At 39.2% G+C, this 17,255-nt stretch overlaps 1 protein-coding gene and 1 non-coding gene across 11 annotated transcripts in view; both read right to left on the bottom strand.

Annotated features, from left to right (window-relative positions):
- UTRN (utrophin) overlaps positions 1-17,255 on the bottom strand; it is a 545,759-nt gene that overhangs the window by 80,255 nt on the left and 448,249 nt on the right. For all 10 annotated transcript variants that reach the window (XR_009690701.1, XM_061130409.1, XM_061130407.1 and 7 more), the window contains 2 exons: positions 4,528-4,589; positions 2,812-2,886 (listed from right to left, as the gene is read on the bottom strand). Coding sequence is in view for 9 of the 10 variants with exons in the window: in XM_061130409.1 (XP_060986392.1) it covers positions 2,812-2,886; positions 4,528-4,589 (137 nt within the window). In the remaining variant the exon portion in view is untranslated. The remainder of the gene's footprint in view (positions 1-2,811; positions 2,887-4,527; positions 4,590-17,255) is intronic.
- On the bottom strand, positions 6,031-6,166 carry LOC133047382 (small nucleolar RNA SNORA51). Its single transcript, XR_009690743.1, has one exon. It is a non-coding gene; the product is annotated as a small nucleolar RNA SNORA51 (small nucleolar RNA).

Genomic DNA, 17,255 nt, shown 5'->3' with positions numbered 1-17,255 from the left:
ATTTCGAGTAAACGGAAAAGATGGGAGAGGAAGGAGCAGATTAATCATAAACAGGTGAGCTGGACCAGGGGTGCCAAGGACTCACTAGGAGCTCAATGGGGGCTGAGAAAGTGGAGGCCAGGTGGCCCTGAGGACATCACCTCGAACGTTCGCAACCAAACACAACCCAGCCCATTTCTAAGTCAGCACCACTAAAGGTCATTTAGTTTAGAGGTGGGAGGCATGTCTCTTCTGCTCCTCTCCAGTTTGAAGGGATGAGTTGAAGGAGAGAGTTTTTTCTTTAGGACTCAGAGAACCCACAGAAGAAAACAAGTAAATGTGTTTAATCTGTTTATCTGCCCACAAGTATTACTGAAATCTGGACCCATGTTCACAGTGATACAAAGCCATCTCCTGTCAATGGAGAGGCTTCCCTGATAGCTCAGTTGGTAAAGAATCCGTCTGCAATGCAGGAGACCCTGGTTCAATTCCTGGGTCGGGAAGATCCCCTGGAGAAGGGAAAGGCTGCCCACTCCAGTATTCTTGGGCTTCCCTTGTGGCTCAGCTGGTAAAGAATCCACCTGCAATGTGGGAGACCTGGGTTCACTCCCTGGGTTGGAAAGATCCCCTGGAGAAGGGAAAGACTGCCCACTGCAGTACTGTGGCTGAGTCATCTGCCCTCATTCTACAGCTCATCCGGCCTGAGAAGTCCTTCCAGGTCTGTCAGCTGGACACCAGACCTGCAGCTGAGCCTTTTTCAAAACTGCTGGTACCCTGGCCCGACTGAGCTCCCTGAAATCCCTTCTGCATGCTCCCAATTCACTTCCTCTTCCCTTCCGGCTGAACATACAGATCACCAGAGTGCACAGGCTTTTTATTTGGGAACTGGTCATTCTGCCATCCTTGCTGTGACCGCTAAAATCTGCCAATCATTGTTGGCGCTTCGAGAATGATGGGCTTCCAGGCCATGTCAGCCTCTTGTCCACTCCCTCACTTGGAGGTTTTTTCAGCCCTTCAGACAGCTCTTCCACATGTAGCTTCCACCACATTAGTCATTCAGTTGGGTCCAACTCTTTGCGACCCATAGCTTGCCAGACTCCTCTGTTCATGGGACTGCATTGTCATTCCCTTCTCCGGGAGATCTTCCCAACCCAGGGACTGAAACTACATCTCTTGCATATCCTGCATTGGCAGGTGGGTTCTTTACCAGCTGAGCCACCAGGGAAGCCCAAACATAGCTTAAGTGTTTTTTATTCTAAAGCTTTGCCTTGCTATATTTTCTTGGAATGGTTCTACACATCTCTTTCCTCAACTCTCCTCACATAACCAGCTTAAACTGTACTTTTAATTTTTACTGACCTAGCAGATTTTTAACCTTAATATATCATTTCTAAGGGTAACCTGCAAAGCTTCACTGAATGGCCTAGACCTACAACAACTGTTAACAAAAGGTAGCAACAAGAATATTTGGAATTATTCAAGTTACACTGTCATAAGCATAAAGGCACATGTCACTTTCCATATTAACTACCTGATAAGGGCTAAAAGTTCTCTGAGTAGACTCAATCATTAAAGCAAAAGAATAGAAGCTATAGATAGAATCCAGGTAGCATGAATCTATACTCTGTTGCAAAGCATTCATATTGATACTTAAATTTAGGTTATGGGAGAAGGAATAATCCTTTAGTAAAACTATCATGTGTGTGTGTTAGTCCCTCGGTCGTGGCCGCCTCTTCACGACCCCATGGATTGCAGCCCACCAGGCTTCTCTGTCCATGAGATTTTCCAGACAATGATACTGGAGTGGGTTGCCATTTCCTTCTCCAGGGAATCTTCCCAACCCGGGTCTCCTGCACTGCAGGCAGATTCTTTACCAACTGAGCTAAAAGGGGAACCCAAAACTATCATAGATTACCATTATGAACATACACTCTACAGGTTAAAGTTCATATTGATAATATTAATTGTCTCAAGACACTGTGTTACATGAACACAGAGCTCTAAATGCACACAGAATTAGGGTGCTGGAGAAGACTCTTGAGAGCCCCTTGAACAGAACCAGTCAATCCTAAAGGAAATCAACCCTGAATATTCATGGGAAGGACTGAAGCTGAAGCTCCAATACTTTGGCCACCTGATGTGAAGAGCTGACTTACTGGAAAAGACACTGATGCTGGTAAAGACGGAAGGCAAAAGAAGGGGGTGTCAGAGGATGAGATTGTTAGATAGCATCACTGACTCAATGAACATGAATCTGAGCAAACTCTGGGAGATGGTGAAGGACAGGGAAGCCTGGTGTGCTGCAGTCAATGGGGTCACAAAGAGTCAGACAAGACTTAGTGACTGAACGACAACAATGGTCAATTCAAATTTGGATCAGGAATATAATTTTTCAGTATTTCTTTATTATATGATTGCTCTGAATTAAACTGTTCCGAACCCTATGCTCCAAATGAATCCTACAGATGAATACAAAGTACTAAAAAGGCAATGATCTACTACTTCAATTCCTTGATTTAATCCTTTTAAATTGGGTGGCAGCATAATTTTTGAAAAAGCTTTTTATGTGACTCCTGTATTTTGGTTAATTTTGTTCTCCAACTGAGAATGGCGTATGTTCATTTGTTTTACTACTGCATGCTTGCTGATGGGGCGAATAGAGCATTCACAGAAACACAGCCAACTCCTTGAGCGAGGTACACTGAAAATCAGATTAACTCAAAAAACACATCACCCTCTTCATTTATCTTTGTCCTAAAAGAAAAAAAAAAAAAAAAAGAAAGAAAGGCAATCCAAACAACAGAGTGATTAAATCTGGCAGAATAAACTCACAACATAGTGCTTTTTGGAGTCTTCGGATTTTGATGGCTGTACGGTAGGCAGAGAAGCGTACGTTATTCAGGTCAGCTGAAATGGAAAATGGAACACATTCAAAAAGCGTGCTTAGGATTATTTAACTTACACTGAATGGCAAGAATATATCTGTTCACTTCAATGATGGAAAATCATTATGTCTTTTCACATGAAAAGGTCTTTTCCTAAAATCCACAGCATTTACAAGAAAATAATCAAATGTTCATTAGAACCATGGTGAGATACTTTCCAAAGCAATGCTCTATGGATCTCAAGAAAGCATTTTCAAACAGGAAAAGGAGGGAAATGAGGAAAGGGAAACATGGCCTGTTGACTTTCCATGACTTAATAAATACATCACACCATAGGCTGCCTTCTCTACTGCTAAGAGGGATTCTCTTCCAGGGCATTTCCCCACAAGGGCAATCGGTTTTCTGCCACCTAGGCGTCTGTCTCACTACTCACAAAGCACGTCTTATGTCTGTGCTCCTTCTGTCCTGCTCTATTTGCTTCTTCCACCCTTTAATCAATCTGGCTAAAATTATACAATAATCAATATTCAAATCTTTAGAAATGATAGATTAACTCCAGTTAATAATACCATATTGCCTACTCAAAGTTGCTAAATGAATAGATCTTATCATTCTCATCACAAGAAAAAGAATTATGTAACTATGTTTGATGATGGATGTTAACTAGACTTATCATGGTGATCATTTCACAATATATACAAATATCAAATCATTATGCCGTACACCTGAAACTAATGTAATGTTACATATTATCTTAATTTAAAAAAACCTGAAAGATTTAGCATCAAGTTGAGAAAAAAAGACACTGGGATTTCTTTCTTTGTTTCCTAAAGATAGAGTATCCATAAGAGAAATTAGAAGAGTTAGTCTCTAATTCTTAACATTGGCGTGCTCATTTTACAAACTAAAACAATCCAATGGTTTGTCTTTTGCTTGTTCAACCTTTGCAACTGTCCTCACTCATCCAAGAGAAAGCTCACACAGAAGCCTGATATATAAAGAGATAAAAGGAGTGCCCCCTCCTTGCTGAAATGGCAGTGTGAATTAGAGCCTTGGGGTGCCACTCCCCTTCTCCAATGGCACTTTAGATCCCCTGTAAGGAAACTCTTTCAAAGCCACTGGAATGACCTAAGAGAAGCAGTAATAATAATTAGCTCACAGCCATAGTCTACTAGAAATTTACAATGTTAGGATTCTCATCTCACGTGTTCTCATGCATTTTTATTAAAGTGAATTTAGCTTTTAATGACTAGTTAGACAGAATGAAATTAGACAAGCTAATTTAATAATATTTACTAAATAAACAGTGAGCAAAAAGTAAATATGAAGCAGTGGATTACAGGCTGCTGTACTCTATTGTTTTGTTTTCACACAAAGCTGAAGCTTAAGATGATACAACATGAGGGAGGTAAAACCAATTACACTTCTTTTAAAATCAACCTTCTTGAATTCATGCTATTGTGAACCATACGTTCTCTTAAGAAAAGTAAAATCTGTTTACTGCATTGCCCTTAGAAATTCAACTGCTTTTACATGCCCATGACATGGTCCTTTAAACATAATATGCCACGTACGGAAAACTGGTGACTAGAGTCCATTTAAGAATATACAATTCTCAAGTTGTTGAAGTCAATTAATTACTATTAACTAAAATAACACTCACCAAGGGATTGAAAGAGTTCGGTCATTTTAGGATGATCCCAACAGGTTGTCTGTGTTTGATGACTAGGAAAAAATAATAATACATTTAAATAAAAGACTGTATAAAATAGTAACTGCTACACAGAAAATATGCAAACAGAATTCTTATTCAAATTTTTAAGAATACATACAAAATTATCCCCTTGATGGGTCACTCAGGCTTATTAATGTTTTGGCCAAAAAGCTTGTTTGGGTTTTTCCAGTTATTATTTAGCCCAGTTATTATTGTTCTGGCCAAAAAGCTCATCTGGGTTTTTCTGTAACATCTTATGGTAACCTGAATGAACACTTTGGCCAACCCAATACTTAGTATATGAAACGACATTAGATTTTTGCTTGAGCAATTATATATATAGATTATATATATGTAATTATATATATATACAGACAGTATAGATGTATAAATATGTTTTATCTGTTTCAAAAAGAATTGCAACTAAAGATTAAAACCTAGGTATAAAATGTGACTGTCACGGACCCTGGAGCCTCAGGCTTGATGTAGCCAGACAGATGTAGGCTCCAAAATAACTGTACCTGTGTCCGGCTGATGTAGATTCTCATTTAGAATAAATTCTCTGAGAGCAGAGGTGCTCTGAAGAGCCGCTTAACTTTAGGAGTCCTAAGCAAATTTCCAGAGAGGGAAATGAGGAGAACTGTGAATAACACCTGCATCACACAATCCACTGAGTCTTCCTCCTCTTTAACCTTGTCTTTCCTTCTTCACTGTGCATGTGCCCTCTTACCCTGTGGGGATCCACTCAGACCTCACACCCTTAGAGTACAAAGATTAGTACAAAGATGATCTTAAGTTGAAGACATCTGAGAGTCAACAAATGGAGAAAGAAGCTTTGTCAGAGCTTCCTTTATCTGACTTAAAGTAGTATCTTCTAGGAAACAAGGCTCTCCAAGAAAGTCTCTCCAAGAGAGTTTCAGGGCTATGAAAAAAACAGAAAAAAACACTCACACCTGCACAAACAAATACTATCACAGATGTTCTTATCTCACGTTTGTTCTCCCTAAGAAACACGTGTGTTTCCTAAAGAAACCTGCTGGGTCTTCTCACAGGAGCCTTTCTCTACCCAATTCTTTTTCCCTACTGCACTGGGTACAGAAGCCCTAAATGCCAACCACTTTTTTGAGTTACTCATCACTGTATGCAGACTGCATTCATAAATAAACTCTTTTCTCCTGCAAATTTGCCCTTTGTCACCTCAATTCACAGGCCTCCAATAACTGAACCTGAGAGAGTGGAGAAAAAGTTGTTTCTCTCCCCTGACACGCTCGTCATGAACATCTATATTCTTCACTCCCCTTACATATGCATTTCTCTTTTGCTATTTTAATTTCATACTCTTCTTTCAGCCTCCTCCAGTTAGCCAGTATTTTTTATAAGTATTGAACAGTTTTTTCTCATGATCCTTATCCTTTACTTTATTTTTTTTTTTTTTCTCTTTTTTTCTTTCCTCCATGTCTCCCCATTCACAATACAGACCAGGTAAAGGGCCTGCCTGGGCTGAGGTGTATATGGGGTGGATTTACTCTGCCTCCTCTTTCTATACAGTCAGTGTAAGAACACAGCCTGTGGTAAGCATCGGGAGGCCTATCCTTTACTTTAAAAGCAAGTTTTTGTACTTCCTCTTTTTCAGCAACTTCCAAAACTAATTAGAAGTTTGGGGGAATAAGGTGAGGGTAATAGAGATCAATGCAGTGCTTAAATTAGGTTCCTTCTTTGTGTATATATGTGGTGAACAGCTCTTCAGTGGGTCAGTAGCCTTATTTAAAATAGTTTACTGTTCATCATCTAGGTCAGAATAGAGTAATAACATTTAATAGTACTCAAAAGACTTCATAGATAACACTCAGTTCTTATAAAAGTGTTTAGTAGGCTAAGTAAAATCGCACAGTACACAAGAGACAGTGATATTAAAATACAATCAAATGTCAGGGAAATTATTTTTAAAGCTTAAGTAATATATCAAGAAGTGAGGCATGTCACTGGAAAAAGAACATAATCAATGCTTTTGTACACAAGTAATAGAACTCCCAAATAACTCATACTTTGCTTCGAAAAAACATTTCAAGTTTAGATTTGAAATTGGGTATGTAAAATGTCCTAGAAATTTCAAAATCTCAAACAAAATAACATATGTTCAATGTGAAGGTCTATCTTAGGAAGAGGTAGAAAGTTGTCTGACTCCTCTACCTGGTTCCTGATACCAATGTGAAGGCAAATATCTCCAAATACTTTGCTACTAAACACCAACCAAATCATTCTACTCTTTGACTATCTAAATTATTCCAAAGGCCATGGAAAAAGTACCAAAGTTATGTGCCCTGAGGCTTTTTTTTACTGTTCATAGTGTGGCCTGTACTGAATTGAAATGCAAAATCTCAGATTCCTAAATCGACTGAATCAGAATCTTCATCTCATCAAAATCTCAAGTGATTCATATGCACATTCAAGAGAAGTACTGACCTAAAAGACTAATACAAACTAAAGTAAAACATGAAAAAGATACCTCCAAATTTTGCTAATAAAACAACTTCCTCCCTATTACCAATAAGACTTTTAAAAGAAAAGGGAAGAAAAAGAATTAAAGAAGGATTTGCTGAAAATAGAGTGCAATCCAAAGAAATTCATCACAGGTTCCCAGTTTTTAAGAGAGCCTACTAGGATTCACTGGAGCTCTTGTCTCCTCCTTGGAGTAATTTCAATCCCCATGGCAACACTACTGCTTAGAGACAGACACCCCATCGTGAAGGACCAAACCAAGGCTCAAGAACCAAACTAAAACTATGAGTAATGCAGAGCCAAACTTTATACCTAAACAACAAACAGACACACACTTTCTCTAGAATCACAAGTGTGGTGCTTTGGCAAACAACCTCTACGGAACCACAAGGGAAAAATACCAGCAAGCAGTCAGACAGAGGACTGAGAAATCAGTGAGAACACCCGCCTGCTAATGGCTCTTTTTAGTGAAGCCACCACTAAGAGTTGAGGGAACACACACATTTGGCAAACAGATGGAGGGCGGGAAACGGCACCTCCCCTTGTGAATTCAATACCAGTTGATTCATTAGGCAGAACTGCCAACGCTGAAAATAAACACAGCCTCTGGTTACAAAAGTAAAACTGCAGCTTACCAAACAACAGTTTTTTTAAAAAAAGTAGTAGATGCAATTGACTGTTGGATTTTCTTTCATTCTTTTTTTTAAGTGGGGGGGGGGGGGGTTTTAAAGCAAAATCCACAATCAATCCAAAGGCTCAAAGTATTTGAACAGCTGCAGATTGCTCAGTTCATCCTGCCAAAATGCTCCCAGTCCTCCCAGAGGAGGCAACCAAAACAGAATAAAAGTAGCATTTTCCCCCCAAAATAACAACAGTTTAGGTTCTGGCCAATCTCAAATATGAAAGAGGAGTAGAACTTAATATTGTACAACTTGACAAACAATGAAATAAAATTCCAATTTTGTTACTAAAAATCCTCTTTTTAAGAGGGAACCAACACAGGGTCTAAGAATAAATGAAAAATAAAAAAAATCCACCAAAGCAGCAATTAGGAGTTAAGTTCAGATCATGTGATGCAAACAACAGCAAGAATATGTGACATATAACTAAGCAGGTGCCTAGCCTGCTCGTGTCAGGGAAAACTGTGAAGGCCTTTGATGTGGGTCAGAAATTAGTGAGTTATACACCTGTGTGGCTGCGATTATCTTTAAGCTATTTTAAACTCTACAAAATGAAGAAAACCAATAGTAATGCAAATGATTTTTTGTCCACAGAAATGCAAATTGTGTCCACTCAAATGCAACTGATTATTTTCCTGATGGATACTGACCAGTTTGTCAGCTTTGCATCCATTGTTAGTTCATTTCAGCATGCCTTACTTAACTATAAAGACTAATATTTAGTATTCTCCTTGGAACCTGTTAGAACTTTTTATCCATTCCCTTATTATTTAGTGAATGCTCTTTTTATATTTGTACAAGTCAATATTTTCCACAGTTTAAATTTTTTTCTATATTTAAATTTTAAAATTTTTAATTTTTTAATTGAGATACAATTTGTGGTGACTCAAGGATCAAAGAGCAGGTAAAATCAAGGAGGTTCTTGGAATGCAAGAATGGAAAGACCAGACCCTTATCGCCTCCCCCCATGTTGTAACTATTAATGGATTTCAAGTCTTCCTGAGCAGTATAACCTGTCTCTCCTCCTGCCCCATAGGGAGAAGGTATTTGTCTTACTCCTCCCCCACCCAGTACACATGCCTCATCCAATTAGCAAATGACCTACAAGACCCCTATCCCACTCCTTGTACCCTGGGTATAAAAGTAGATTAAGGACCCCCACTCAATGTCAGTTCTCCCTGGAGCTGGCCCACTGTTCTAACAGCATCTCCCATTCTAATAAACTTTATTTCCCTCTCATTCTGTCTCATGTCTGGAAATTCTTCTCCAACCCACACCTAGACCATGACATAACGGACAAACAACACTTTGTAAGTTTAAGGTATACAGCATGTTGGTTTGATATATTTGTATACTGGAATAAGATTACCACTGTAGCATTATCTAACACCATTATCACATCACACAATCATCATTTCCTCTTTTTGTGGTAAGAACATTTAAAGTCTAGTCTCAGCAACTTTCAAGTTTATCATACAGTGAAAGTGAAGTCGCTCAGTCATGTCTGACTCCTTGCGACCCCATGGACTATAGCCTACCAGGCTCTCTGCCCATGGAATTTTCCAGGCAAGAGTACTGGAGTGGGTTGCCATTTCCTTCTCCAGGGGATCTTGCCGACCCAGGGATCGAACCTGGGTCTCCTGCATTGCAGGCAGACACTTTACCGAGCCATCTGGAAAGCCCTTATCATACAGGCTCAGTGTCTATAAATCCTGTGCTGTGCATTAAATCTCCATTACCTAAATTTTAAAATTATCCTTCAAAACCTGGGACAGTCCCGGATTATACCTGCTGCTGCATATAATTATTAAAGTGTCCCTGTATCCTTAAGTGTTCCAGTTGGGAAAACATATGACTCTATATTTTATGGACTTTGATGAAATATTAAACCAGTATGGTTAATAAGTAGCATATGCTTCTAGCTATTATTATTCATAATGTGTTCTCACAAGCCACAGAAAGGTAAACACAAATAAGACTGTGCACCAATGAAGAGAACACAAAAACTGTTGGGCCACAACACTTGCCCAGTAGATAATATAGTGAACCAATAGCACTTTACACATAACATCAATATGATACTGATTTCTAGGCAAAGACTGCTCTGGGGAAGATAATCTGTTGAACCCATTTGTTCTCATTAGAGTGCTCTCATTTTTTTCATCAAAACATGATAATATGGGATGCTGGATATTCAAAACCTGACACACAAACACTTTCTTGTTACTTATCTATCCAATTTAATGTTTGAAACTGGATTTTGTGGATTTGCTATTTATCATTCCATTCCTATTTTAACTATAAAGGCTTCTAAGAGAAAAAGTTTCCCAAATGGTGCAATGGTAAAGAATTTACCTGCCAATGCAGGAGATGTAGGTTTGATCCCTGGGTTGGGAAGATCTCCTGGAGAAGGAAATGGCACCCCACTCCAGTATTCTTGGCCTGGAAAATTCTATGGACAGAGCAGCCTGGCGGGCTACAGTCCATGGGGTTGCAAAAAGTCAGACATGACTGAGTAACTAAGCACATACATAAGAGAAAAGAATTATCTTTAGGTGAGTTAGTTAATTAAAAATATAAAAGTAAAATATAAATGTGTGTGAGAATATAACGCTCTGGCTAAGACAATCGCAGAAAGAGAAATATCCTGTCTTTGCGGTACATGTGTACGTGTGTGCTCAGTTGTGTCTGACTCCTTGCAGTTCCATGGACTGCAGCCTGCCAGGCTCCTTTATCTATGGAATTTCCCAGGCAAGAATACTGGAGTGGGTTGCCATTTCCCACTGCAGGGTATCTTCCCAACACAGAGATCAAACTGGCGTCACTTGTGTCCCTTGCATTGGCAGGGAGATACTTCACGACTGCGACACTTGGGAAGCCCAATTGCTACACACAGTGAAACTTAATACACTAGGTGAGGATATGTAATATTCATTACAGTAATGGCCTATTATTTGAATGTGCAATTTGTACCAAGTACTCGCCTAAACTCTATGTGTAAACTCAAAACCAAATAATAATTCTATGAGTTTGGGGCCAATATTATCCCCACTTTACAAATAAATGAACCCAGGAAAAACTTAGATAACTTGTTCAAGGTCATAGTTTGTAAATAGTAGAAAGGGAATTTGAACCCAGATGGTCTGATTTTAAGCCTGAGTTCTTAATATGGATGTGTACTTGCACGATTGAGGTTTTAAAATATTTCTGATGAAGCTGTCTAAATTTGAGTCTGAGGTCCATCATTATAATCATTACAAACAACCTCATCTCCCTTGCTTCTCTCACTCCTGGCAAAACCCAAGCATGGATCAGCTCAATTACTTGCCTTCTCTGGACCAGAGCAGCTGTGCATGAATACAGCTGGAGAAAATCACTCAACAGACTGATTTTACTTTAAATGTTTGACTTCAAACCTCAAATGTCCAAGTGCTGGCAAATGCACTGCATTCCCTAATAAAGTGCTTCCCAGAGCCCAAGGCAACAATTACCACCGCCATCTCACTCGCCAAACCAAAGTAAATTTCCCTGCCTGTCTTAGTATCATTTAACTCGGTCTCACACTTTACTGAAAAAACTAAAAACCATCACACTAGAATTTCTTCATCTTCCCACCTCTAAATCAATAAGCTTCCCTCCATCTGCCATATTATATGCTTTCCCCCTTTTTAAAATGAGTGACCCCTTCTCCTATGAAATGCCAATTCTTCCCAAAGATTTCTAAATAACTCTTGTGCTGATTATCAACTCCTCTCAATAAGACTAGGTTCAGAATGCAGATGTAGAAGGGTTGGCCATCCTTATTCTCAATCTCTCTCTCTCTCTCACTCACACACACACACACTCACTCACTCATACCCTATCTTGAATCTTGCATTTTCTGCCACCTAGGACCCCTTTTGTCTTCTTTACAGATGAAGTTTTCAAATGAATAGTCCACATCCTCCGGATTCATTCAGGACTTAAGTCACTTTATTTGGATTTTAACCTCACTCCACCCAAACTGGTCCTGTCAGAATTATCAAGGCACTCCATGTTGTCGAGTGGAATGCCTGCTTTTGTGTCTTCAGCTCATTAGACCTCTCCTCATAAGCAAAGAGAAATAGGGTAGAGGCTTCAGAAGTAAGTTATCCAGTGTAGTAAACACTGAGAGAGGTTATGTAAAAAACAGAATATCCAGAATGAAGTTGACGTAGGCAAAATGTACGCTATTTGGACACCTTCTTTACATATACAAGTTATATGTAGGGATCAAGCAAAGCTCCCAAGTAATCAAATTTGCATTCAGGTGACAAAAGCATAAAGACTAAAACACATTTTGGCAACCTCATGTGATATCATTTATCTGAGTAATATCTTTTTAAAGATCAAAGAGGTGACATTTTGGAATTTATAATCCCCTCAATCTTGGTTTCATCATGCATGAATATATGAAGAATAATCGAATACACCTGTCATAACGTTGATTCATACTTTGTGTGCATGCTTGTGTGTTTGTGTGTGCTCGTGTGTGTGACTAGGGTTGAGCGGACTTAGGAGGAGACAGGGCAGTAGATGAGGATGCTGTGTGCGGGTAAACATATTTGTTTCTCTAGTTATATCTAACTTCTTAAATCTTCACTGATACTTTCTACCATTCTCTAAGCTTTTAAAGGCATAAAATCTAGGATTATAGTTTTGGAAATCTAAGAATAAATCTAAGGGGAAAAAAGTATGAATGTCAACATTTCAAGAAAAAAAAAGAAAACCTTTCTGTTCAAAATCCAAATAAGATATATGATCCCATGGATGTCATACAACCATAAAAAATGCCATTTGTTTGTCATGATAATGAAGACATAGCTGTAAACAATAGATAATCTCTTGAATTCAATTATAAAATGCTATTACAAAGAAACAATAAACTCAAAATGGAGTCACTTGTGTTAAACCCCACCAAGACCTAATACCTAACCCAACTGCAGTTTCACCCTCTCCCAGGAGTGGAATAAACCATTAGTCTGAAATGTCCTGGTCAGCACTTGTGAGGGAATCTATGTAAGAAGACTCTTACATTCCCTTCCCCATAAAATAAGATGACCTGGCCTGAAACAATCCTTTCTTTTCTTTGGCTAATAACTTCCTTGTTATCAGCTCCTTCCTTTCCCTCCAGTTTCTATAAAAGCCTTCCATTTTGTACAGTTCCTTGAAGCTGCTTTCTATTTACTAAATGGGATGCTGTCCACTTCATAAATTGTTGAATAAAGCCAATTACATGTGTACATTTACCTAGTTGAATTTTGTTTTTTAAAAATGCACTTAAAAGTTCTCTCACACGTAGGAGTAGGCTCAAAGACACCAGCACATAAAGAGCTATACAGAAGCAGAGGCTACAGCATACCCCAAAATACACGTGTCAGCATCCCACGCATGGATGATGGAACAGTAAGACAAGGTTTGTTTGCGTGTGTTTAAGTAAAGCCGTAGGATTAATGACCAAAGTGGATGTCCCCCTGGTGTGTGAGGGGAGATACAGGAGAGACAGGTGACAATGGTCTTAAGGTAGTGGAAGACTGACTGCAAGAATAAAACACTTGACAGACGCAAGAGAGCCTCCACTCTGGTGATATCTCTACGTCAGCCCAGAACTCAAAGGAAGCCCCGACCTCACCCAACTCTACCCTCCTGTCTCTTTAAGCCCTCAAACTAGGGAGAATCAGACCATCAACCAACACATAACCAACAGAAGACCCACAGGTCATCCGGGGGGCACTGGCCCTGCTGTGTACGCCCTTGCCTGAGGATGTTAACCTCAGGTTTCTGTTCCGACCAGAGCTCAATTTATTGGTGTATCCTTTAAGTTTTACTTTTCAAAGCTGAATGTGTACCATTCAGTTTTTTAAACAGAACTATTTTTTCTCTTTCACATTTATTTTTATTTTTTCAAAGATTTTTTTTTAATGTGGACCATTTTTGAAGTTTTTATTGAATTTGTTACCATATGGCTTCTGTTTTATGTTTTGGTTTTTTAGCCCCGAGGCATATGGCATCTTAGCTCCCAAGGACCCATACCCCCTGCTTTGGAAGGCAAAGTCTTAACCACTGGACCATGAAGATAGTCCCATTTCACATATATCTTAAATGAGAAATTAATTCTAATTTTTACTATAGGGTTGTATTGAATCTTTTACTGTTATCATTTCAGGTTATAATCAGTACAGATAAAGATACTCTATTTATTTCACAGTTTATTTGATCATGATTACTTCTGCATCTTTGCTAATTGTAGTGACTATTTAAAAAATTGAATCATTACAAATTCAAGTTCAATATCATATTTTTTTCCTTCCCTTAATGATCCCTCAGTGATCCTTCCTATGCTATATGGTAAGCCTTTATTAATTGCTTCCCTGACCCTAAAAATCAAAATGTACAGTACAACTGATGGTGCTGTTATAAATCAATGAAGCTGAGTAATCCAGAAGATTCCAAGCCAAAATTCCACTTCATGGTTATAATATTTCTGGCACCAGCAACACATGGATGAATGACAGGAAAGATATCTTCTCAAGTCCTGAACTAGTCAATATATTTCTAAGACAATGTCAATTCCACCTAAATCATCTCAAGAAACTACTTACACTGGTAAGTACTCCAGAAGGTGCCCATCTGGGGCTGCTGCAGAGCAGGCAGTCTGCTGCTTAGTTATCGAGTGAGCTAAGCTTCACTCCTTTGTCTGAAGCTGCCCCCAAGCCCAGGAGGTTAAGTGATCCTCCTTAATTCTCTCATAAAGCAAATTCATTCTTACCTCCTCATCAGCAGATTCGGCCCAGTGAGTTTTAAATATTTTATTTTCAATAAAAATAAAGTCACAGATCATTTCTTGGAAAAGCAGACTCTCTAGGACATTCTCTTATATTTCTATTTCATTTATTTCTTTATCATCAAAATCAAAAACACAAGCCCCATTTCTGGAAAGAGACTCAAAGCATGTCCCAAGATTTCTCCACTTAAAATTCTGGAACCAAAAAGACACCCTTTCCCATCCTGATGAAGGAGGAGAGAGACGAAGGCTGCTTTGGGAAGCCTTTCAGAGAGAACTGTCTCTTTCATTGTTTGAAATATCTTTGTTGTGGATTTATTTTGCTTTGGGATGAGCTTCCTTAACCTTTAAAGATAAAATGTTTTATGTTAATTTCTTTTTTGATGTTATACCTTTGTTAGCTGTGAGTTCCTGGTGAGGCTGGATATTTGAATCTCCCAAGCTGCCACTCCTCTCTGCTCTTATTAAAGGGAGAAATATTTCACCTACATCATCTAAGCAGGGTTCACAATTCCTCTAAAGAAATAAGCATTAATTCTCTCCTTTAGACTGTACATACATAATGAGACAAGTATATACAGTTTATGCAAATAAATTGCATGACTGCTATAAAGAACAACTACTTGCTCTCCAAGATTTCATTTACAACTATAAACTTCATCTTTTTTTCTAGGAATTGATGAATTAGGGCAGCAGAGGGTGCCCTTGGGAGGGAAGAAAGGGGTCCAAAACAGTACTGCAGGATTACCCATAATGAACACAAGGATGGAAAAGGAAAACATAAAAGAGGTGTAATAAATGGAGGGAAATCTTGATTTAGACCTATTCATAAGGAGGCTTTAGAAAAGGCAGAGACTGCAAGGTAGTGGTATTTGTAGCTGAAGATTCATTTGTTCTGGTGAATACATTGTAAGATTGAGGAATGTCAGCTGTAGGGAAGGTGACAGGTATTATCTACATAATCAGAGATGACTAAAGTCTTCATGTTAAAGTTGGGTGTGTGTGACTACATTAGAAAGAATTAAACTTTGTACTTTAGATTCTAATGGGGAAAATAAAGCTATAGAACTGAGCTGTGAGCTTGAAGCTGTCATAAAGAGCAGAATCATCATCATCTGTACCAAGACTAAGGCTTACATGTGGGGTGTAGAGAAGCCACTGCAGAGAGAGAGGAAAGCTCTATTTCCTAACTACCCCTCATGAAATTCTACGAACCAGGATGGCTTACTTAACAAGCTAAATAAGGTGGAGCAGCAGCTATGCTAAAAGCCCCAGGGGACCTACAAGCCAGCTTTGCTGGCCATGCTCCTCACAGATGGAAATCCCCCCAGTGTCAGAAACCTCCAGACCCTGTGCATGAGAAAAAGTAGAGGAGGGCCAGATAGTCTTCTCCCCACCACCTCCAAACAGTTTCCATCCCACTGGCAGGGCCGTGGCGAACGACATTCACTGTCTACAGAAGAGCACCTTAGTCCACTGTCAGACCACAGTGTGAACTTTCCTTAATCATATATTGTTGCTGAATTGTGTTCAGCACTTTTGCGACCCCACGGACTGTAGCCCTCGGGGCTCCTCTGTCTGTAGGATTTCCCAGGCAAGAATACTGGAGTGGGTTGCCATTTCCTTCTCCAAGAGATCTTCATGACCCAGGGATTGAGCTTAGAGGATGCCAGTTCAATCAACAGGCGGATTCCTTACTACTGAACCCCTAGGGAAGCCCTAATCATACATCAGGCCTACTGACAATAGCTTATGGAGAATCCTCTGGAAAAGGCAAAGTGCAGCATGGAAGAAAGCAAGGCCTTACGCTAAGACAGCCCTGAACTTCACTGTTGACACATAGCAAGTGCACAATAGATGGTAACCAGTCTACAGTATTTAAGAAAGGATGTTTGCTCCTAATTTCTCCACTTGACTGCACTCCCTAAATATAATCTTTCATCCCACCCCAATTTTCCATGGACTAAAAATTTCTGTTCTCTCCCTCTTCTAATACAGAGAATAAGAGGCAGTAAATGCATACCTGTCAAGGATTCAGGCACTGGAGTTTGAATGCCAGCTCTGACATTTACCAGTTATGTGATCTCAAGCAAGTTATGTGTGTACTTATGATTTAAGCCTTGTCTATAAATGGGGGTAATGACAGTACCTATGGGCTTCCCATAGCTCAGTTGGTAAAGAATTTGCCTGCAATGCTGGATACCTGGGTTAGATTCCTGGGTCGGGAAGATCCCCTGGAGAACCTGGAAAATCCCATGGACAGAGGAGCCTGGTGGGCTAGAGTCCATGGGGTCGCAAGAGTCGGATACAACTAAGTGACTAAACCACCACCATAGTACCTATACTTCACTGGGCTACTGTGAGAATTAAAAGAGATAACCCAGGCACAGGATTAGCACAGTGGCTAGCAAGTTAATATTCAAAACATATCATTTATTACAATGATCATTATTATCACCCTCTATGACTATGAATTATTATTATTACTTCTGCATCAAAAAGAGAAGAAATGAGTTTTACATGATAATTATGACATATTAAGAAAATTCAACTCAAGGCTTTTATTCATCGTTCCCTTTATACCTGAAACTCTGTGGATGTTAACTTTTAGTTGAGGAAATGAACAACTTGTACAAAGCACAATGCAGAGCCAAAAATTCACAAAGAAAGAGATCTTGATTTTACAGTATTATTGT

Source organism: Dama dama, chromosome 26 (assembly GCF_033118175.1).
Source record: "Dama dama isolate Ldn47 chromosome 26, ASM3311817v1, whole genome shotgun sequence".
Taxonomy (NCBI): domain Eukaryota; kingdom Metazoa; phylum Chordata; class Mammalia; order Artiodactyla; family Cervidae; genus Dama; species Dama dama.
Note: the sequence above shows the minus strand (reverse complement) of the source record. Positions and strands in the feature narration are given on the sequence as shown.